Source organism: Calliphora vicina, chromosome 3 (assembly GCF_958450345.1).
Source record: "Calliphora vicina chromosome 3, idCalVici1.1, whole genome shotgun sequence".
NCBI classification, from domain to species: domain Eukaryota; kingdom Metazoa; phylum Arthropoda; class Insecta; order Diptera; family Calliphoridae; genus Calliphora; species Calliphora vicina.
Window position 1 is genome coordinate 2,439,759 of NC_088782.1, and position 24,706 is coordinate 2,464,464.

General features: G+C 30.9%; 4 protein-coding genes and 1 long non-coding RNA gene across 7 annotated transcripts in view; 1 reads left to right on the forward strand and 4 right to left on the reverse strand.

Moving 5' to 3' along the window:
* Positions 1–3,806: 3,806 nt before the first annotated feature.
* LOC135954001 (RNA polymerase II-associated protein 1) lies at positions 3,807–16,428 on the reverse strand. The gene is made up of 14 exons (XM_065504045.1): positions 16,249–16,428; positions 15,655–16,191; positions 14,910–15,568; positions 14,576–14,847; positions 14,347–14,513; positions 14,113–14,276; positions 13,959–14,044; positions 11,230–11,455; positions 10,893–11,044; positions 5,012–5,552; positions 4,813–4,951; positions 4,485–4,715; positions 4,169–4,356; positions 3,807–4,076 (listed from the first exon to the last, which is right to left on the reverse strand). Exons 1-14 carry the CDS (start codon positions 16,373–16,375, stop codon positions 3,903–3,905), a joined length of 3,663 nt encoding a protein of 1,220 aa, XP_065360117.1. The 5' UTR covers positions 16,376–16,428; the 3' UTR covers positions 3,807–3,902.
* On the reverse strand, positions 6,690–7,123 carry LOC135954003 (uncharacterized). The gene is made up of 2 exons (XR_010576231.1): positions 7,060–7,123; positions 6,690–6,982 (listed from the first exon to the last, which is right to left on the reverse strand). It is a non-coding gene; the product is annotated as an uncharacterized LOC135954003 (long non-coding RNA).
* Obp69a (Odorant-binding protein 69a) lies at positions 11,668–14,084 on the forward strand. Its single transcript, XM_065504049.1, has 5 exons — positions 11,668–11,733; positions 13,381–13,459; positions 13,522–13,610; positions 13,683–13,785; positions 13,843–14,084. Exons 1-5 carry the CDS (start codon positions 11,668–11,670, stop codon positions 13,941–13,943), a joined length of 438 nt encoding a protein of 145 aa, XP_065360121.1. The 3' UTR covers positions 13,944–14,084.
* Positions 16,429–17,185: 757 nt separating the features above from the next.
* On the reverse strand, positions 17,186–19,653 carry Smyd4-2 (SET and MYND domain containing, class 4, member 2). Its single transcript, XM_065505437.1, has 6 exons — positions 19,187–19,653; positions 18,940–19,122; positions 18,531–18,870; positions 18,348–18,469; positions 17,643–18,279; positions 17,186–17,571 (listed from the first exon to the last, which is right to left on the reverse strand). Exons 1-6 carry the CDS (start codon positions 19,566–19,568, stop codon positions 17,274–17,276), a joined length of 1,962 nt encoding a protein of 653 aa, XP_065361509.1. The 5' UTR covers positions 19,569–19,653; the 3' UTR covers positions 17,186–17,273.
* Positions 19,654–21,010: 1,357 nt separating this feature from the next.
* The window catches only part of SCaMC (Short Calcium-binding Mitochondrial Carrier), a 33,400-nt gene continuing 29,704 nt past the window's right edge, over positions 21,011–24,706 (reverse strand). For all 3 annotated transcript variants that reach the window (XM_065503340.1, XM_065503341.1, XM_065503342.1), the window contains 3 exons: positions 23,639–23,797; positions 22,998–23,565; positions 21,011–22,931 (listed from right to left, as the gene is read on the reverse strand). In XM_065503340.1, the coding sequence (XP_065359412.1) occupies positions 22,696–22,931; positions 22,998–23,565; positions 23,639–23,797 (963 nt within the window). In that variant the 3' untranslated portion in view covers positions 21,011–22,695. The remainder of the gene's footprint in view (positions 22,932–22,997; positions 23,566–23,638; positions 23,798–24,706) is intronic.

The following is a 24,706-nucleotide window of genomic DNA, read 5'->3' on the forward strand; positions in this document are numbered from 1 at the left end:
GCTCACGCCAATTATAAACCAATTCTAACGTACGGAACTACTCCCAGCGGAAAATTGCTGAAGGTATCATCATAAAATTACCAAAAAAGGAGATCTAACAGCCCGTAAAAATTGGATTATGATCAACAAGGTGATTGAATAAATATGGAATAAATATAAGAATTTCAACTTCTCTTCTTCCTGAGCTTAGAAAGGAACAAGCCTAACCCCCATTTTCTCAATCTTTGGTTATCGTTTTTCGTAACGACATTCTTCCAATTAATATAATTTGTGTATGAGAACTGTCAGTATATCGTCACTATAAAAAATAACTAGAGATTAAGAAAATGGGGGTAAGAGTGATCATAGATCAGTCTGTAGAATGGAGATCACCTTTAGTTGTCAAAAGTCTTTGAGACTCCCTAAACCACGTAGACATATGTACATATAAAACTCATTAGAATATAAAGGTGTACTTGCCAAATGCAAGGCAAGTGTGTATTATCTCCCCTGATTTTTAACTTCGTACTTGACGTATGAATTCATAAGGCAATATCTCATAGAAAGGGAATCAGTTGGGGTCTTCAAGACAGACTGGAGGACCTAGACTACGCTGATGACATTTATCGACATACTCAGACCTTTTTAGACATGCCCAGGAAACTGCATCACTGGTTGGCTTGAAAATAAATATCAGCACACCAAACGCAATAAAGTTTTTCATTGAATATTTTCAATTATTTCGAAATACAATATATTTTATTTTAATAACAACTGCGGACATACTACAAAAGATAATTTTTTGTAGTGGGAAGTATCCCTCACACTTGCAACCAAAAATATGGAATTATTTATATAATTTTTCAGTGAAAAAAAAAATTTGGTTTATTTTAGAAATTGGTGTTGGTGCGTGATGTTTTTGATTCCAAATGACCTAAAAAATGATTTTCGTTACTTATACAACATTGGCCATCACGTGGTGGTATGCCAAAAATTTTGCCAAAATCAATTATATCCCTAATGTACATACAGTGAATGTCACTTAAAATCGTACACCATCGTAGTCAAATTTTATTCATTAGTTTTAGAAAGTTGATGTTTTGGAAATATTTTAAAATGCTATTTTTATATTGTGTGTGCTATTACCTATCAGAAAATTGGGTATAATTTTAATTGCCCTTATCCACAAATAAAAAAATTGGGTAAGACTGTCAGTGCCCAGAATATCAACGCTTCATTTAAAATCGTAAAGGCACTAAAAAATAGCAAATGATACCCTACAAAGTATTAGGATTATTTAATATTAATTTTTTTTTAATTTTTAAAGTTTTAATTATAATTTAATATAATTGTACGAATTTAAGTGAAATATGAATTTTGTGATGTTCTTTAATTTTCATCAATATTTTTTTAACGAAATGGATTGCACATACGCTAAACGAGCCATAGACTGGAACCCCCAGGGCAGTCGACGTATTGGAAGACTATCACACACATGTAGACGCCAAATTGAAACTGAAATATCCCATTTACAGCTGCGTTGGAATGAAATTATATATCGTGCATCAGATAGAACTTATTTGATTAATCTTGTGACAAACAAATACTTCTATATACACATCTGCTCAAAATAATAGATACATCAAAATTTATTTTTTAAAAACGAAAAAAAAATAATGGTATATTGTAAAATTATAAAAAAAATTCAGTCGATTTTTATTTATAGTTAAAAGGAGAGTAAAAAACAAAAACAAAATATTTCATAATTAATAATAAATATTATAAAGTAAATTAAATTTCTTAAATTTCGAAAAATTTGGTGCTCATAATAATAGATACATTTTTAAAAATTCTTATTAAACAAAAGCTAATAAATTTTATCTTAAAAAAATTAGTTTATTATTAAAGTAAAGCTAGTATCCAGTATATCCACCTTTGTTTTGTAAAACTTTCTCCACTCTTCTGGGCATACTGGATATCAAGTTCTGACACTTCTCCAATGGAATCTCGTACCATATTTTTTGCGTTTTCTCCCATAAATCGTCTTTATTTTTGAAAACTTCCTTCGAAAGCCTTATATTTAATTCACTCCACAAGTTTTCTATTGGGTTTAAATCAGGGGATTGGCTGGGCCAGCTTAAAACAGGTACGTTATTCTCCAAGAACCAGTTTTTAACTAATCTTGAACTATGTTTTGGGTCGTTGTCCTGCTGGAATGTCCATATTAATGGCATATTTTCCGATGCATATGGAAGCATTACGTTTTCCAATATGTCTCTATACCCACTAGCATTCATGGTATCTTCTATTCGGAATATCGGACCAACACCATTCCATGAAAAGCAACCCCAAACCATTATGTTTCCCCCGCCATGTTTTACCGTCTTTTTTGTAAATTTAACGTGGAATTATTTTCCTTTTGGTCGGCGTACATTTCTTTGGCAGTCGTTTCCAAACAAATTTATTTTTGTTTCGTCGCTCCATAAAATATTTCTCCATTTTTTTTCGCCTTCACACCCGGACCATTGTAAGTGCTCTTTAGCAAATTCTAATCTTGTCTTGATATTTTTTTGGCGCATTAGTGGCACTTTTCTGGCAATTCTTCCCGGCAATTTAGCTTGTAAAAGACGACGACGAACTGTTTGTGGACTGATTTCGTTACATAGCTCCGCAGAAATAGCTTTCGATGATATGAAAGGGTCTTTTTTAACCATAAGGACGATCGGCCTATCTGTTTCTGGACTGGTTTTCTTTGGTCTACCGCGAGTTTCTCTTTTTTGTTTTTTAGATAAAGCATTTTGGACAAAATGTAAAGATCTTCCTATGCTCTTTGCTATTTCCCGTAATGATTTTCCTTGATTTCTCATCGTTTGAACAATTTTTTTCTCATCTTCGGTACAATGATGATTTCGTCCCATTTTCTTCAAAAGAATCCTATTTTTTATAAAATTGTTGCTAAAATTTAAATTATACTTACTGTTTCACGTAAATAGGAACAAAAAATTGCACAAAAAAAAAATTGTATATAAACAAATTACAAATTACTGATGTGTATCTATTTTTATGAGCAAATAATTTTTTGTAATTCAAATAAATTCGTTTTTAAAAATCAACATGAAAGCAAATAGTTGCCAGATTTTTGACTGACATGACATTGCCAGATAGAAATTTTAATAATATGATGTATTCTTAACGCTTGCGAGGAAATTTTCAATGTTACCGCCATTTAAATTTTTTCCAATTAGGTGTATCTATTATTTTGAGCAGATATGATCATTAAAACAAAAAATGCGAATTACAATGTCAAAAGAAGAATTAAATATTATCAGTACTTTAAAAAATATCGAATTTGTTTCCATAATGAAAGTATTGACTTTTTGATTAACTTTTATATTTTTTATTAACGATGACAACACTATCATTCTTCTTTAATTTACATATATTGTAAAATAAATCAATATTTCTAATTTAACAAAGCTGCTAACATTCCTCTTCAATATACATACATACATAAATAAATAAACACATAATTTAGTGCCGTTTAAAAAAGATATGAAAAATACTAGTATTGAATACAAAACTTCTTATTTCACAATTTCCATAAAATCACATAATAAACAGATTTTATTCTCAAAATTAAAATTTCATTTCCGTACCTTTATATTCCACCAATGTGTGAATGTGAAATTTTCTTATTATGTATGAGTTTTTTTTTATTGAGAATAAAATATGATTCTGGTGCCCGTTGTACATACACCTCATGACTTTCAATTTCTCACCCCATTACCCACAAAATGTTGAGCAAACAAAAAAGAAACGGCACAGAATATAAGTATAATTAGCAAAAATGTTTGTTACTTACATTTTAGACTTCTTTTGTATTTTAGTGTTTAGGTTTTTTTTTATTGTTATTATGTCTAAATTTACTTGGTTTTAAAATGTTGGCTTTCTTTAAATTTCTCCACATGATGTGTAGCAATTTTATGTGGTAAAGTATTTGCACGAAGTAAATTGCCATTCAAAGCATTATTGTAGTCTCTTATCAGTGACTCTTCCTCCTCGGCAGGCTGTAAATATGCCTCGAGGCCGCCAATCAACTAGAAACAATAACAAAAAAAAAATATAATATTTTTAAGCAGACATAAAAAAACATGATTTTATACAGACTTTTCATGGAATAAAAACTTACCATATTTTCATTACAGTCGAGAAAACGTAAAGCAGAAGCATAATCAGACCAAACACGTCTACGCCATTTATTATTGTATTTCTGTGCTAAAGGTATCAGTACCAAGGAACTAAACAATTCATTGCCATAGCTGGCTGCTTGAAAATGATCCACAAACAAGGCGTATAAATTTTCAAACCTGCACTTGCCTTTAAAATAAAGCGAGAGAGAAAGGGACATTGTTAGATTATGTCCCATACCATACTTTAATATATGTTTGTAGAAATGTTAGATGCTCATAGATATAGCTTTGTCAAATTTATTAATTTGTATTTACCTTGATAAATCTCATCAAATTGAAACATTACATTCTGAGATTGTGCGTAAAATTCCATTAAGTGTTGGCGTAATAATTCGTGCATGTCCCTGTCCAGAAATTGTGAATCCGGTCCCATGAATGCTATCATCAAGTACATTAATTTCTCCGTTGGTGTGGCAATTTGTAATTTATCATTAGACTTTTCCAATTGTGTTACAAAATTCAAAGTCATTTCCAATATTTCACGTTCTGTTTTTAGTTTAATGAAAAATACAAAATACAAAATACATACATAAATTAATATTCATTTTATGCAGTCGTAATAAATTAAAATATTTCCAATTACCGGAGAATTCAAGAGAGCTGTTATGTTGTATGTTTTCCACATAATTCTGTAAAATAACTTTCAGTTGAAAATAAGGCCAATCTGAAGGCAGCAAAGGAATTTGACTAAATGGCAGCATTAATGGCAATTCGCTGGGTGACTATAAAATAATGGATGTATGTTAAAGAAATAAACTATATGACAAACAATTCTAACTTACCACCACAATATAATGAGGATATACTAATTCCAAGCAGGTTTTACGCCATTTATTTAAAGTCTCTGCCTCCACTTGTATGTAGCGAGTATTGAATATTACCCTTTCGAAGAGTTCTTCAATTTCTGGTATTTGTTCGGCTGTTAAACAGCAAAGATAATTGTAAACAATTTGCAACATTTCCGAGCTATTGAAATACGTATGGAATCCTTCGAAACATAATAGTTTAAAAATTAGTTTCATTTCCATTTTGGCATAGAAATTCGTAGCCAAATAGCGATTACAGCGTGTCGACAGTGAACGTAAAAAGCTTACTAAGGGCTCGAGTATGTCGGGTTTAAGTAGTATTTCAAATAAATGTTTTTCATTTCGCTCTAAAAGTAATTCCATTAGACGCCAGAGTGCTGTTATGAAGTAGATTGGATATGTTTGAGCTATAACCAATTGGGGTCCATGGGCATTCATTATGACAGAGCCTACATTTGGCAGGGGATTATGCACTGTTCGACGATCCACAGAGTCTCGTATGACTATTGAAGATGGACTGTTACGGAGGAATATTTGTTGAATTAAATGTTTGTTATTTTTATATTGTGCATGTATAAAATAATTAATTAAATTTACTAAAATGGTGAAAGAAAAAATTTATTGAAAATCGGCTTCGGCCATTTGTGGACTGGTTTGACATATTTACATAATCTACAAAATATTTCTGACAGCAATTTCTAGAAGTTCAATAGCTAACTATTCGGGACCATACCCGATCTGCATCGATTGAAACAAAAAGTAGTCGGCGTGAAGCAAAACTTCCCAACCACTTCTAAGTAGTTTGTAACTGGTATCGCAACATGTAGCCTAGCGTTTTCATGATGGAATATTACGGTTACATGTCTGGCCGTATATTCTGGGCGTTTTTCGGCAAATACTCGCTTCAAACGAATGTGTTACCTTCGGTATAGGTTCCCTGGGATGGTCTGGTCAGATTTCAGCAGCTCGTAATAGAAAGGACCCTTTTGCTCCCACCGAATAGCATTACTTTAGCGCCTTGGATATTTGGTTTTGGTGTCGATTCGGCTGATTGGCCGGGCTTCACACACGATCTCTTGAGCTTCAGTTTTGATCGCAAGTAATGATTCGGTGCAAAAATTATTTTCTTTTATAGCGTTCATGCAGCATTTCAGACATGCAAAATCATCTTTCAAGGTCTCCTGCTGCTTGCAAACTTTTTGAAATTACCAATGATTGTGAAAGCTCTTGTGCAGTTTGACAACAATCTTCATGGAATAATGCCTCCAATTCTAGCTCGTCAAACTTGTTCGGCTGGCCTAGGCGATCATTGTCTTCCGTCTTTAAATCCGGTAAAACACATTAATCTTAAGCTTTGGTAAGCAATCGGTGTTCCTCAGCGGCACTTTTCTAGTTGTTGTTGTAGCAGCAGTGTTTGCTGAGTAGACAGCCCTTGGCCGAGTGAACTCGGGTCATTCCGGTGCGTAGAACCGGCTGTCGTGGGAATGGCACTTTTCTAGTTATTCGGTTTGGTCACAGACCCCATAAATTTATTCAATATTCTGGGGAAAATATTCTGGGGACCGTTAAAAGGAAATCCTTATATTAACCTAATATTAAACTGTAGCTCAAGTCAGAGTTATGCAAATATCATTTAAAAAAGACAACAACAATATTTACTTATATGAAATCTTATTTATTTGTAATGCAATAATAATAATATAGTATGTACGTAGATTTATTATATTAGATATTATTAATATTATACACAGATGATAGTGTTTTTAGTAAAAGCATCGTTAGCTTCATTTTAGCCGCCTGGCTAAAGTTTCAATTACACCAAAATCCCATTTATGTGAATTGCTTCCTTATTTAGGAGTAATAATTTTTTATGACCCTTTTTACATTTGCAGATCGTGGGTTTGCACGTACACTTCTTTATTGTTTTAACAACTGCCAGGGATTTTTCTAAATAACAAATTTGTATATTTTTTTTTATTATTTTATTAAATATGTATTCATTAAAAAAAAAATAGAACACTTACTATTTGTAAGTTTTTTTCTTGCTGATTTAATTAGTTTAGAGAACATTTTGAACTTAGCTGTGCAAAGTCAAAGTTAAGAATGTTTTTAAAATAACTTTTCTGTACATGAAATTGTAGTTTTCTTTCTGCTTATTCGAATGTATGTTGTGGTGTATTATCATTTCTTAGAGGTTAACTAATCATTAGTAATTTTTAATTATTTTTTTTTATGTTATATCTTCATTTATTTATGTGGTATATTTTATTTTATTTTATGATAAGAGAACTTTATGTATATATACATACACACATGGACAAAAGTGATCGTCACCTAACATATTTTATGTTTGGAGGTCCACCACGTGCAGAAAAATATTCGAACACAAAATTTAAGAACTGGGAATGATTTTAGAACATATTTATTTCATTTTAATTGAATAAAAACTTAAAATAAATGATTATGGCGATTAAAAATAACTAAAAACAAAAAATAGTTGCATTTCATGGGGACAAAAGTGTTCGTCAATTGCAGTTATGCATAAAAAAACATTAGAGTTAATATCTTGTTTGCTTTCCTTTCGATTTAATCACTTCTCGTAGACGGTTTTGCATTGAATGTACTAATTTTTTAGTAACTTGTGGTGCAATTTTTACCCATTCTTCTTTTAGTACTTCTTTAAGTCTATTCTTTGATGTTATATGGTGTTCTCTTATTCGTTTGTCTAAATGGTCCCAAAGGTGTTCAATCGGATTAAGGTCCGGTGACTGAGGAGGCGTTTTTAAGGTGTGAGGGGTATTGTATAAGATCCACAAGCGAACTATATCGGCAGTGTGCTTCGGATCATTATCTTGCTGGAAATAATAATCTGATTCAATGCCAAGTTTACGTGCGCTTTTTGCCAAATTTTCTTTTAAAATATTTAAATAGACATGTTTGTCCATTATATTTTCTATGAACACAAGTTCACCGACCCCACCCGAAGACATACAGCCCCATACCATTACTCCAGCACCCCCATGTTTGACTGTAGTTTGAATATTTTTATCTTGAAGAGCAGTTCCTTCCCGTCTCCAGACTAAAGAGCGACCATCCGACCGATATACACAGAATTTGCTTTCATCAGAAAATATCACTTTGTCCCAAAACTCGTTTTTCTTATTTAAATATTCTTTAGCAAAAGAAAGTCGCTTTTCTTGATTCACCTTGCTTATTAAAGGCTTTTTTCGACAAACTCTGGCATTGTAACCCTCCACATTAAGCGCTCTGCGTATAGTACGAGGATGTACCTCGTTTCCTGAGGACTCCTTTAATATTGCTGCAATTTCCGAAGATGGTGTTTTAGGTTCTTTTTTTATAATTTTTATTATTTCACGTTTTTCACGAACTGACAACTTTTGAGGTCTGCCGCTTCTTGGACGATTCTCACACTCCGGATCATTTTTGTGGCGACTTATAATGCTACAAATGGTAGTTCGGGGCCGACCCACTAATTCGCATATTTCTTTAATTGATTTGTGCTGCTTGTGGGCATTTATTATAATTTTCCGCTCTTCGATTGATGTTTCTTTTCTTTTTTGGCTCATTTTTGACTTAAAGCTCTTTTTTACGATCAATCTAACGAAACTTAAAAGTTAGAAGACTAATTTTGAATTTGACAAACAAGCCTACTTATAAAAGCGTTTAAAATATCACTAACAAGTGAAGTGACGAACACTTTTGTCCCCACTAAATGCAACCTACATTTGATTTTAGCTATTTATTTAGTAGTATATAAACATTTTGCAAATTTAGTTTTTACTAAAATTAAATAAATGAGTCGTAAAATGAAGGACTATTTATGATTAATTTTTTCTGACTTTTTTCTGAACGTGGTAGTTCATCGAACGAAAAATAAGTGATATGACGATAACTTTTGTCCATGTGTGTATATCATTATAAATATGGAATGTTCATGAAATATATTTTAACTCTTTCATTTATTTTAAAAATTTCATTACTCAGGACAAATCAATCTACAAAACATTTCGAGGACCTCTATTCAATACCTTCTATCATAATTTTTAAAATTAGTTTTTATTTAACTTTAATATTTTAATTATTTAAGATTAAGGGCGTTTTTTATTCAAAATATACAGGCCCTCATCTGCAATTTTTTTTTTTTTTCAATGCAGATGACATTTTTGTAATTTCTCTATCTCCAAAAAAATAATTTCTTTTTCGATAATTACTTTCTAATTCAAAAGCGACATACGACAGAATGACAGAAATATCACTTTGTTCGAACAAGTTGTCCATCTCCGTTTAAAATCTACCACACATTTGGACATCTTTTTTGAGCTCTTCAATTTCCTTTTAACAAGACCCCGATATCTCTCCACTGGCCTTAGCACCAGTTTAGGGGATTTGCCTCTCTTAGTACAAATACCACATTATTGTTTTTATACCACTCAAGACCTTTCTTACCATAGTGACAGGATGCCAAATCAGTCCAAAAATAAGCTTTTTTTTAAATATTTTTTCTTTTTTTCTCAGTTTTTACAATCTTTGTATATATTCGCGTTCTTGTTATACCAGATGCAACTGTTTCGAAAATTATAGCATTTGACAAACAGTGAGGCCTCGATTATCTGTGATTTGATTATCCGGCAACATCAATCATTCGTGAAAGAAAAAGAAACAAATTTTAGATCGATTTCAACTTTTTTGCATCGATTAACCGTAATTACCTCTATTATCCGGGATTATAGCAACATTTTTTTCGATTATTTGTGAACAACAAACACAATAAAACGAAAAAGGGGAATTCCCCATTCGAAACTGAATATATTTAAAGACTGCTGAAGAACCAAAAGTAGATTTCGCAGTTTATGAATGGTTCTGGAAAGAACGAACTCCAATTTCTGGATTAATAGTAAATGAAAAGGCCAAAATATTCCACTCAAAATTAAAAAAAAAAGCGACATGGAATTTACAAACTTGGGAGACAAATCTTCGGCTGATTATATATGTATGAAGCTGCCACAACTTTTGTGGGGAAATTTAAATGAATTCATATTAATAGAAAAACTAAATGTGACGTCTTTGATCCAACCAATGGATCAGGGTGCAATATGAAGCTTTAAATGTCATTATGACCAGACCAGAATGCTTCCGGTCCCGACCAATACGGATAATGGAGGTCCCACTGTATTTCGTAAAAAATATATAAAATAATTGCATAAAGATAGAGCTTTAAAAAATCAAAAATGCTAAATTTCCGAAGATTTAGTACACAATTCTTAACACATTTCAACGATTGAGATGTATGCAAGGTTATTTAACTTTCGATTATTGAATTATTGTTTGGTTATTGATATGCATGATTCTAAACGCAATGTAAAAGTTATATGTGTAAATTTTTGCTCGTTGACTTCCATTGTTTAATGATTTTGTAAGTAACGAAACACTTCTTGAGGGCTTAAAATAGCAGTACCATCAACAAATGTTAATTGTTAGTTGGCATATCAGGCGAATATATCAAATAAAGAAAGGGTTTGCGGATAAATTTGGACTCAATTTGTATATTAAACCATCATGACATACTTTATCAAACGCTTGAGTAATGTCGAGCGTTATTTTTAAATATAAGCGACAAAATATACAATGGCCCTTTGAAAATGTTATCAAATTGCCATACACTTTTTTTTACCAAACATCAATATTATTTGTATAAGATGTTCTGAAGTCAGTACGTTGTACACATGTATTTTGGTATGAAATTGCATTTAAGGGACCATTAAAAAGTATAAAATATAACCATGTACGTTATAAACGTATCATAGTTCATAATTCATTACAACTGTGTTCAACTTACCTTATGGTTATTAAAAACTTAAGAAAACTTTCCGATTTTATAAACTCATCCAGGTACTTTTTTATGAAGTTTTGAAAGCGCGCTGTATCAGTATGACGAACATACCATGTAACACAATTCAAACACGAACTCAATAAAGTCGCTTGTGAAAACTGCAAATTTCAAAGTGAAAATTAATATTTAATAAGTTGTATGATTTTCAAGTTAATAATTGCTAGAATATTAATTATAAACAAATGTATGTCTAATTAAAAAAAAAAAAAAACAATCTTACACGGGGTAATTAATAGATCTAAAACAAGCAAAAAAAAAAAACAAAATTAAAATGTATTTTTACCTCTTTCACACCATTACGCATGGCCTTATAAAACCAATTGCAACAACAATCATGCAATATGTCACCCAACAGTGCCGTTACTTCGGAACCCACCGGACTGTTAATACTGCTTATCGTTGTTAGTAGTGAAGCTGCGTGTTGTCGTATCAAAAATGGTCCGCCCTCTTCATAAATGACATGATTATAGTGCCAGTCTAGCATATAGCGAAAGGCGGATAAAAATTTTCTGAAACAAAAAAAACACACAATACATTCGTTTTCAATAATTTTCCCTGGAAATGGAAAAATGCATAATCATTTTGGTAAAAAAAAATTAATATAAAGCTAGGCATGGCAAAGGGAAATTTACAGTTTTAATACGGTCTTTAATGTCATACAATATTGTGCGGTTTAATTTAAACTTAATTTGTATTTAATTATAAGAAAGAAACAAAAGAAATGAAATTTTGGATTATTCTTACAATATTTTTAGTTATCGCCATTTTTATGGTTTCAAATAATGCTGTGAGTGTTTAACATAGAAAAAATAGAGCCAGTATTTGATAATTTAATTTAAAAAGATCGGTTGTTTTACCTTTGTAAATATTTATAAAATGTTTTCAAAAAATAATAAGACTTCTTTCTACTCATTTAAACCATTAATTTGGGGGAATTTACGTGGTTATGTTTCAAGATCCGACTTAAAAAATGAAAGTGTATTTTAGTTTATAAAATAAGTGTAATTATATCCATCACCATGAGTGGTAAGGGTATAAATAAGTGTAGATACACAAGCCTGATGACTGGTATGCCGTTGTTTTTTTTATATGAGAAGCGGAATCCGCATCAAAATTCACAAGCTGTTGTTTCTACACTAAGTTTGTCATTGCGTTTGTAATTTCTACACTTTTCACGACAATATCGATTTTATTTTGGCCATGAAGGCTTGATATTACGAAATAAATGAATAAATAAATAAATATCTAATGACATACATTTCAAAGAAATCTCAGCGACGTATATAACGCCATAGAAATGACAGTCGGTTCTACGCACCGGAATGACCCGAGTTCACTCGGCCAAGGGCTGTCAACTCAGCAATCACTGCTGCTACAACAACGCCATAGAATTTTTTCACCAAAAAACCTTATTTCCTACAAATTTTTTTTTTGAATTTTAAAATTTTTTTTTCTAAAAAAAATTTACATTTCAAAGAAATTTTGTACGAAAAAAGGTCGCTGAATCTTTTTTCCTACAAAATTTTTTTCGAATTATTAAATTTTTGTTTCTAAAAAAAAATTTGAGTTTCGTTTTTTTTTTAAAAAAATTTTTTTTTCAACCATCAATTTTTTTAACAAAAATAGTTTTCATTCTTTATATCATAAAGTATACATTGGTAAAGAGTATATTCTTTATATATATATAATTCTTATGTACGTGTGTTAGTAACTGAACTCCTCCTTAACGGCTGGGTCCCTGGATGGTTTAGATTCACAATTGACCAATATAGGAACAATGGGCATGGCACCTCCCATACAAAGTAAAAATTTATTATTGCATATCTGAAGTACTATTATAGTGGAACTCTTCAAACTTTGTGTGAGCTATGGCAGAACAACGTTTGTCGGGACAGCTAGTAAGAATATAAATCTCTTACCCCCAGTAGCACGAAGTCTGGTTATGCGTGAACTAATAGTTATACTGTAGGTATAGTAGTAGTATATCGTCACCTAAAATGCACAACAGCGTAACATCAAAAATTCAAAAATCTAATGTTTAATAGATAATAATGAATAACATAAAAAATAATAAAAGAAAACTAAATCTTAATTTCGAAATGCGTATGTCGTTCTGTATGAGATATTAAGTTTATATCAGAGATACTTTTCATTTTGCAATGTTTTTCTGCCCATCACTTTAAACATTTTTGAAATTGTGTTACGTTGTTTTGCATTTTAGGTGTCGATATGTAGTTTTTCGATTTTTTAATTTTTTTCTAAAAAAAACTTTTGAATTTCGATTTGTTTTCGAAACTTTTCTTTTAAATCTTAAGATTTTACCACTTGAAGCGGTGGGCAGACCAACATTTACTAGAATAATTGCCTCATTTAATTTAAATAAAGATTATTTTATTACAAATCATATAATTTGTATATCAACATCTAATTTCAGATGGAAATACCGGAGCACCTTAGAAAACATGCTAAAAAACTACACAAACGTTGTCAAAATCAAACAGATACACCAGAAGGTAAACATTTAAAACTAACCACTACCCCTGATTAAATAATAATTTTCTTCTTATTTTGGCAGATGTTATAAGATCGAGTTTACAAGGCTCTTTACCAAAGAATAAAAATTTTGAATGTTATGTGCAGTGTCTATTCGATATAATAGGAATTGTAAGATAAATTACTAATTACTAAAGTTAATGAAATAATAAATTAATATCATCATCATATTCATTCTCATAGATGGAGGAAAGCAACACAATACGTATAGATCATCTGCTACAGGTATTACCGGACGAATTGCATCCAACGATAAAAATGTTAGCGGAAGCATGTGGCACAAAAGGTATTTAAATACAATTTCTATCTAATAATTTAATTTCATTACTTTATATCATTACAGAGGGAAGTGACAAGTGTAATATTGCCTACAATACTCTGCAGTGTTATGTTGACAATAATCCGCTCGTGATTAAGGATAATTTTGAATTTCTTTTCGATTAAATGTTTTAGATTTACCTGTAAAGTGTATTATTTTCTACCCGCAATAAAAATAAACATCTTAAAATACGCAATGATTCAATTTGAACTTTGATAAGTTTGCCCTGAAATAAAAGATAAATAAAAAATTAATACAAAACCAAAGTTAAATCAGTTTTTACTTTAATTTTACCTTAATATCCTCTCTATTAAAGAGATAATTTTCCAAACTATCTATTAAATTGAAATTAAGCAATTTAACAGCAATACCTAAATTACATGACACTAAAATGCGCAATAATTTCAAACACAAATACTGAGGATAGTGATAAAAAGGTGGTGTTTCAAGAGATGTGTCTGGCAATTTTCAAACAAAAGAATTGTCATTTAAAATGTTTTTTAAATTTTAAAACAAAATAAAACTTACCAACTTTTTCCAAACGTGGCAGGAAATTCTCAAACAAACAATTTATTAAACCATCATTGTTGATAATTTGCAAGGCCACCTCTTTGCCATTACGAGCCAAACGTATTAAAATTTTCAAACAAGATGACACTGTACTATTATCCGGCTTTACACAGTTCAATATGAAACTTAAATACATCAAATGTTTAATGTAAAACTATAAAATTCAATTTAAGTAACTTAAACTCACTAGATTCTTTGTAAGATATTTGTTCTTAAAAAGCAATCAATTAGATCGGTTTCAGCCAGCTGAAAATCACTCATTGTGGTTTTACTTTCTTCTTCATTTTCCTCTACATTGGCCTTGATAGTTGCTCCCTTTAAATTCACTTGTAACTGTTGCAAATGTTTTTGCAAATTGTCTATGGAATCAGGATCTTCAGAGTCAATGTTTGCATTTAAGACTTCCAGACAAGGTTGCCAATGACAACCGGGATTTTCATAAGTAAAATCAAGTAGAGTCTAAGAAAAAGTAAGATTATAATATGTAATTGAATATAAATTCTAATTGTAATAGAATTTACCTCGTCTGTTTCATTATAAAATAAATAAGCTAAAGCCTTCCCCACTACCTCCAGCATAGCTGGTGTGTTGTCATCAAAACCAAATCTTAATAAAAAGAATATCTTTGTTATGGGCAAATCCAAGACTTGGTCGTAGAAGCCCTGCTGATAAATATTTAAAATGCCAGCAATAGCATTGAATGCTGTCACTCGTTGCTGCATAACATTCGAACGAGCTAAACGAAATAGTTCTTGCAAAGTATAACCTGGACGATGAGGTTCATCGCCATGCAAATAAAGTTCTCGATCATCTGTTTCATTTTCAGTTGTGCTCTTAACATCTGCCAATGAATAGGGTAATAGCACACCTTTCCAATCGAAGCGAGCTTCAAATTTTTCTCCCTCCTTCAATTTACTAGCTTGCATTGGTATATCACGCATCCATTCAAGTTTGTCTTTTTCCACAACATCAAAGTGTATCCATTGTTCGGCTGATGAGCGTTCTATTAGATCAACTGCTGGATTTGAAGATGGTAAATCGTTTAATGGATTCTCTTCGATTTTAATGTTATTGCTGGAAGTATCCATAGCTTCTGATTTATTTGAAGTTGGAGAGATTTTTAGTTTTGCTTGCGTTTTTTCTTTTCTTTTATTGGCCAATAAAGCTACTAAGGCAGGATCTAAAAGTTAATGTAATTATTTCGGTATATAGAACAAGTTGTAGCGGAGACGGCGTTCGATATACTCCAGAGGAATATTAACTTACCTATAGATTCTAATATTTTTTTACGCTCTGCCAATATTTCTTCCTCCTTCAATTGGCACAAAACATTTAAGTTCTCTTTGTGGACTTCTGCTGCAGTTTTAGAATCTTCGACTATAACACTTTTCTCACCATACAAAGCAGTTAGATTTTTGTTTTTCTGAACTGTCGCAGGTTCTTCACATTCCATTGATTCACCTTGATGTTTGCATTTTTCTTCCATAAGTTGACCAAATAAACTTTTGCCATTCGTAGGTCGACTTGCCAAAGCATTCAGATTAATCTTTTGAATTTTGGGAAAAGCAGTTGCATTTCTGACTTCTGTAGCCATAAATGGTTTGGGTTGTTGTACATTATTCTCAACAATATCACCCATTATAATATCGGTTACTGATTTGTTCTCATTTTGGTCACCCACAATTTTGTGATGAATTTCATCATAGATTATTTTGTTTTTTTCTGATTCTTCCTTGTTAACCGTCTCAGGCACAGATTGCTGCTTTTGTTGTCGCAATTGGGCAAATAGAGATTTCTTAGGTTCTGTAATAAAGTAAATTTTAAAAATTTTAATAAAATGATTTTATACAAATTGCTCACGTTTTTCAATTTTCACAATTTGTGCCGCCGGCTGAATTTTGGGATTTTTTGCCTTTTCCGATAGAAATTTTTGCTGTAAAAGCAAAATGTCCTCTTCCGTTTCACTTGGTTTCGGTCTATTCATCATTTTGACTCAAGAAATGTATAATTTTTTTGTATAATTAAAAAAATAGTTTATCTTTACAAAACAAAAATTATTGTTTATGCACAACACACCGTAAACATTCACAATAAGTACTACAGCTGTTATTATTCATTCACAATAACCAGTGAATCGCGGTAAAAAAGCTCATATTTTTATTTATACAGAACTGTGATAGAGTGAAATCCTTTGAAAGGTAAAAAATTTTATGAAATTTTTTATTTTATTAAAGGTTTGTAAAACATAAATTCATATCAAAAATGGTTTTTATATTTAAATATTCGTATCTTATGCAGATAATGTCAGATTTTTTTGATATAAGATGCATTTGAAAGATAATTTTGTTGTTCTCTTTAGACTATATAAATTTAAAAAATTGTTCAAAAAATACATTTATGATAAAAATGCAATTTTCAGATGCACTGGAATGTTTTCCACGTAAAACTAAAATGTTGTTCAGTTTTAAAAAAAGTGTTAAATTGACTTAATTAACATTTTTTTTGACTGAAAGTCCTAAAAAATTATTATGAATAAGACCCCTTATTTTGTTGCGCAAGTCTGTTTTTTATTTTCAAAAATAAGAATGAAAGAACAAACCAACTTGCCGGGTACAAGCAAGTCTGAACTCAAATTTGAAAAATTTTCTGCTCCTTAAACCGTCTTTACCTCTGACATCTACAAACACAAAAATTACCTAATATGAAAGGGGTCTAAAGATGTGAGGATTTACCGAATATGATCAAAATCGGAATACCCAAGGTCAATTTGTTTGTGGTATTCATGATATATGCACTATTTATTGTTTTACTAATCTTTTTATTTTATTCATCAATTTAAAAAAAACAATATTTTTAATATGCAATATTTTATTGAGTTGGGATTTTTACTTTGGCTGGGAAGCTAAACATTTCGTCAGAGCATTTTGAGCAATTAAAGTATCCTTGTGTGGTAAGACAGCTATTTGGAAGAACATTTCAATGCCTTCTTTAAACATATCAATGGCTTGTTCCACCTTTTGATCATGCATTGCTTGTGCAGCTTCACGATATAATTCTTCAATTTGTATCATTTTGGCCACACTCTCCTTTAGAGAAACATTTTTGCGGCAACGTACACATCTCACGTCTTTACTGAGATCTTTGGGAAATTGCAAAACATTATTACAGTTTGGCGAAACGCACCTAGAAAATAAATAAAAAATAATTCTTTTATCAGTTTTTTAATTCGAATTTTTAAGCATTTGCAGACTTACCAAAATCTAACTTGCTTGTCCAATTTCTGTAACGTTGGCCAATTTTCTTGACAAGCCATACAATTACAGCTAAACAAGTAGCGCCCTCTCAAAGCGCGTTGTCGTTCTTTTAGGTTTACTTTGGTGAAAACAGGTCCATAATTTTCTGCCACAACTTCATTAGGACGGTGAGGTTTTGTAGCAGCTAACACCAATTTCTTGCCAACAAAATATCTTGCCACTGAAGGCCAACACTCGTGATTGAAATAGGCCGCCGTTCCATATAAACCAGCTCCCACATACACCACACGAGAACCATCGAACAAATGTTCATCCGTTGTATTTGTTTGATATATTTCATGAGCATTGTACTGGAGAACTTCTAGCAGACCCAATAGAGCTGTACCAACTTGCAATTCAACTGCAGTGGGATTTACTCCTTCAGTTTTACGCCTACCGAAGTACTGAGACTTCTGCAAACATCTCAACAGAAAGGCGGACATTAAAGAACGTTGCAACAAATCATCAGCCTGTCTGGCGTCTTCATGCGTACACAAGTTTTTATACAACAAGTTGGCCGTAGTAAGGGCACCTTCCAAATTTGCCGACTGTGTAAATACACGTAAAGCAATAAAACACAGAATTGACATGCCAGAGCCTACAAATAGAAATTACACCATTTTTAAAATGTAAAATTAAATAAAAAGAAAAAAACTGAGGCCACACCTATAAACAAATCCATGTATTCACATTCAAAACGATGATATGTATCACAAGCTTCTCCCATGCATTGAGCCGAACAAAATGCAATACCCGAGCAATGTAAACAAGGAACAGGAGTAACTAATCTAATAATGAAATCTCAATAAATTACATGTTTTATGGTGGTGATGATTAATAAATACTAACTTTTCGAAGCAATGATGACAATTGCTCCCATAAAATGTAGGGAGAAGACAGGCCGCCACAGGATTTTCACTCAACACTACATCACCTGTCTTAACTGCATCATTGGCTACCACAAAACGGCCTTTATCTTTAGTTTCTACAAGTTTAACCAAATTGGATGCACCTTTTAAGGCCTCATTTTCGCCATGTGTAACGGAGGGTGCTAGTTTGCTAAATTTTTTCTTATTTACCTTAATCAAAGGCAACTCCCTTCGGCAGCCATCAATAAGAGCATTACCGCCACCAGCAAATTTTTCAGCTATTTTTAAGGAGATCTCTGCTTTGGTCAATTCACCCATAACTTTATATTGAATGAAAGAAAATTAGCCCGAATTTAAACAATTTCTTTGTGTAAACAATTTGTACTTACGGGCATAGGCTTTGGCCATTTTGATGTAGTAATCGATACTTTGTTTACAATCCAAACCAAAAGACACGGCCAACTTCAAATCATTTAATGCCTGTTCACCTTCACCCAAAGCTATTAAAATCACAGCTCTGGATCTTAAAGCCAATGCCAAACTCAGGCCATCATCTATTTGCATATCAACGTCTACAAAAAACCGGGGGTGTAAATTTAAAAATAATATTTTAAAAATTTTATAACAATTTCATACCTTTAGCGGGAGCACGCATAACTGCTAAATTTGCTAATGCCAAGGCCTGTTGCAACTCTTCTTTCTTATTTGAACTGGTCCACATTAAATGATACTTATCGGCTTGCAGACGACGCTGCGAAGAAAATACGGCATCTTTCTCCTTAAATACTGGTTGAACATTTTCCAATACACCCAATACCGGATCACATATTTCACGATCACTGAATATTGACAAAATACGAGCCTCATTCGATTTCAATTTACCAAAATAGTTCTTTAGCCATTTTTCACCGCATGATTGTTTCACCTCTAAATAGAACTCATTAAAGAAACCTTTTTTATCCGATTGCACAGTGCGGGCACTGCAAATTTGCTGATAAGTATTATCGGCAATATCCATATTCAAAAAATTATAATTTAACACAAGATCTATGTGTATACAAATTATATTAAATAACCAAAAAGAAAGATGTTTTAGATATTAGTGCATAGCCACCCCGAAGCAAACACTGTTAGTTAAAGAATAGAACAAATGTTCGTTCTATTCAATTCTAAAAATAAATTCTGTATATTTAATTTATAAATAACACATTGCGTTTACTGTGAATGCCGAAATACTACATTCAAAATCTTTAGAAAAACGTTATTTTTGAAAAAGATCTGATTTCGATATTAAATTGATATCTGCGTTTATTTGTAAAGTATTATTTTTGTAAAATTAATACATATGTACATAATATGTACTAATCATATGTATATGTATAAGGGAAATCAAAAATGTTGGAGAATCGTTAGAACTTCTGGGTTATATTTATTTTGTGTTTCGACTATAGAAAAATCTATACTATACTAATATTTCATCTCTGTGTTGTTAACCATCCAATGGCTTATAACTAAAGAAAATCTTTTGAGATTTCCTTTGTTCAAGAGCAATAGAAATTTTTAAAAATTGAATAAGGTGTTACAAAGTTACATACCGTTACCTTAATATAGAAGGGCCCTAACTCGTGTATATAATTTGAACTTTGAACCTTGATAAAAGAGAAAACAAAGCAAAATCGAGAAGAATCAAGATCTTTGAATATTCTTTCAAAATAAATGTGGATGGAAAATGTGTCCAAATGTGACGCATTTTCACACTCTATGGTTAAAATTCGAATGCTTAATAAATTGTAAGCATTCCAGCATTAGTGGTTTCTCATTCCATTTGCAATTTCCACATTTGCGACCCCATAAAGTATATATATTCTGGATCGTTATAGATAGCGGAATCGATATACATAGCTCGTCTGTCTGTTAGAATCAGCTTTCTGAATCCCCAAATAACTTACAAACAAGATTTTTATATCAATATATCGGGTATAGCTTTTCTAGAGACATAGTCATATTGTAACATTGAAACAAGACATATAAATGATTTTTGTTGTTGCATCAAATATATGCTTTGTTGTATTTTTGTTTGACAATACGGAGAATCTCAATCTCTATGGACAATTCTCTATGAAGAGAGTACTAAATTCTAATACAAAACCAAAGTTACTTTAATTTCATAAATATTCTAACAATTCAGGGGCCGAAATACCGCATTCGATATCGAGTAAAATTTATCGTAATTTTCATATTTGAGATTATGGCATTCGATATCGAAATCACTTTTCGATACGATAGCTCATTCGATCACGAAGGCGATAATTTGGCCCCAGAACACAAAAATCACCCAAAAGCCCATTTGCAGTTAATACTGTAACTCTGGTAATATTTTACTGTCAATAAATGTAAATATAACTATGACCAAAAACAGTTTGAATGTGTAGTATAATTATAGAAAAAAAACAAACATAATTTTTAAGTTTTATTGAATTTAAAGATAAATTTTATTTTCATTTTTTTATATTTAGTTTTGGATTTTAAATACATATTTTACGGATTAAATAAAGGCATTTATTAATATTTTTGTGTTCTTATTTAATATATTGTAATTTTTTGTAACTTTTTAAGTATTATCAACAACAAAAAAGACACTGAAAGAAAGAAAAACATATATTTTTGTTTGTTTTGAAAAGTGAATTTCCTGAAATTAAATGCTTTTATAAAAAGTAAAATATTTGGTTAAAAATTTTGCATTGAAATTTCTTAATTTTAAAGAAAAAGAAAATATTTTTTTGTTTTATATAAAAAATATTTGAAATTTTTCATATATGTTTCATATTTTCGTATTAAGTATTTTAAACTGCATTCACATGTAGATGGCCATTTCAAATACTCAGTTTTATTTTAATTTTTAAATTTCATTTATAGTACATACCATACAACATATGTTTATTTATGTAAATATTGATGATGAGGCTAATAAAATAGTAGTATATACTAAATTTTTATTTGAAAATAATAATATCGTTGAGTTTCTTTTTGTTTTTAAGTTAACTTTAAGTTTATATGATTTTTCCTTTTTTTTGTTTTTTTTTTTATCAAAAATAAGTTAAAAAACTAAATTAACAAAGCTACAAAACCCTTTTTTTCAGCCTCATAAATGTAGTAGTTAGCTTAATTTTTTTCAAAGAAAAAGTCTAATTTTTTCAAAGTTATTAAAGATAAATAAAAAAATAAACTTTTTTTGTATTTAATTTTAAAAAATTTGCTATTTATATTTATTTGTTGTTGGTTTTTTTTTCATATTAAGATAAATTAAATATACAAGTATTTGGAATCTATACAAAAATTAAGGGATTTTTTCTTTTATTTATAAATAAAAAAAGCAAGGAATTGTAATTCAATTATCTTAAAAGAGGTCAAAGTTTAAAGAAGTTGTTTATTTATTATAAATAAATTAAATAAAAACTAATTTAATTTAAATACAATAAAAAAGAATTCTATAACTTTTCTTTAGCATTTCAATAAATATTTGTATTTAGGTATGTATATAGATAGGTATTTTAAGGTTATTAATGTTAATCATTTATTTGTTGGTTTGTTTACTATTTATTATTTGTTTAATTGTTTAATTATATGTAAATATATTAGCAATAGTATCACTTAGGAAAGTTTATTTTTTCAGTTTTTTCTTCAATAATTTCATTTAGCTTTTTCTTGGCATTAAATTAACTTTCTTTTTCATTCTTCTTTCAATTACATTTTTTTCATTTTCATTTCTTTTCTTTTGTATTCATAATAAAAAACATTACTAACAAATACAATACAAATAAAAATATAGTATTAGAATTAGAATTAGAATAAGAATAATTTAAACTAAATTAAGGCTAAAATTTAAATGTTAAGATTACAGTAAACGTAATACAGTATATAGTTGTAGTATGTAGTTGTAAGGTTAGTGGTGGAGTGGTGGTGGTGGTGGTGGTGGTAGTGATAGATGTGGAAGGTGAGGGGCGAAGAGCGTTTAATATATAGATAGATTGGGAAGAAGATGACGAAGAAAAGAGAGCAAGCACAGCTGCTGAATTATTGGTTTGTTCGGATGTAAATTTAATGTGGCAAATCATATAAATAATGATAGTGTCGTAGCAAACACATCATGTCATATTAACGCCCAAACATCTGCTAGAGTATTCATAGACCACATAACTTATGGAAACGGCCGGTAAAACTTTAATGAAATTGGGTGTTATGCCACGATAGAGACCACAAATGCCTTCGGTTCGTAAAATCTTACGAAAAACGCCAAACATGTTGTCATCATTGCCAGCACCAGCTTGTTTCAAGGGTATGCCACCCATTGGCGAACCGGATTGTTTCGATTTAAGCACGACTGCAAATAATAAAATGCAAGTAAGTAAAAAGCACAATAAGTAAAGAGTTAGATGGTTATATTTACCTTGAGCTTGTAGTCGTGTCCTCACCAGAGCCAAAGGATATGAACACACTTGACCCAACGTCGAAGATGCACTGCCACACGCTAGTAATACTAGAAAACTGGGTTGTTCTGTGTTGTGACTACTTAAATAGTTCTTCTTTAATGTTTCATAGACGGCCAAATCAATGCCGGCGTATGGTATAATGCCCAACATATTAGGAATGTAACCACGGTAGAAGCTGCGTAAACCCTCATGGACATATATCTTTTTCGCCGCATCCAAAATACCGCTGTATTGGCCGGTCTTGCGTAAAGCCAAACGTGTCTTTAATACTTCCATGGGATAGATAGCGGTCTGTGAAATGCCACCGGCTGCAGCACCAGCCATAAAACGTTCACCAATTGTCATTTGACGTTTATCGTCGCCACGTATCAGTCGTTTGATTTTCTCATAGGCAGCAAATTTTATGGCCGATTCGGGGGCAATTTTTAAAACATTAATACCATTGCCACGCCACATACTACGTAAACCGCCTTCTCTAAGCATATATCTTAAACTATCTGAGATTCCTGTCTTGTGTGTTTGGACCTATAACGAAACCAAAGCGTGAATTGAATTAATAACAAATATATAAAGTATATGTGTAAACAAAGACAATTACCTGCAAAAACACTTTTATTCTATCTAAGGGAGCAGTACATGTACGGGATACAGCACCAGCAACACCACCAGCTGCCAAATGACGCCACCACATGCCACTTTGTAATTCTGTTGGTGTAAAATCATCAGGTACGTTCATATCCTCACCAATATCGAGGTACTAAAATTAAAGAAATTTTTAAAATTATTTTATTAATTTAATCCATGTGAAAGAAACTATTTTTATTTGTATTTAACATAAGTAATTAAAACTAAGAATAACTATTATTATTATTATGTTTATTACTATTATATTGTAGCATACATACAGGCTCATCCTCATCATGTAATATTTGTATAAGCATTTTTGTTGAAATTTATATTTCAATGTTATCGTTTTTAATAATTTTCTTTTAAGTCTGGACGCTGACTTGCCAATTACTTTTACTATTATTATTATTATTATTACTGTGTTATTATTATTGTTATTGTTGCAAAATTGTGTATGTATTTATTGCAATTTTTTTTTATTAAACAAACTTAACTAAAAAACAAATTAAAAAATCACGTAATAGACATTATAGTCGTTGATGATACACTGATTTAATCATTTATTATTATTTTATAAACGATTCGAGCATCTACTAGCTATTACAGCTACAAACTACACTCTTAAAACGTATGCCTGAAAATACATGTGAATTAAAAACAAAAACTATCAATCAAAACGAAAAAAAAGTTTTCTTTTTGAAAAATAAAAAAGCTGAGAAAATTATTTGCACGATAGATAAATTTAAGAGTTAACAAGTGAAAAATTGTTGAGATACTCAGTGCGAAGTGAGTAGCACCAATAAATGCACTTTTGTTGCACTGTTAAACTAGAGAGAAAATGCAATAATAAATTTAAATATTGTTGTATACGGCTGTTTTATGTTAAATCTCTGTAGTTGAAAATTGCATAAACGTACATCATATCGTCACCAAAAATGCTAAATAACCTAACATCACTTCAATACAATAAATTTTTAATGTGATTGGTAAAAAACGTTTGCAAAATGAATTTCTTCGATTTAATCTTTAAACATTTTTT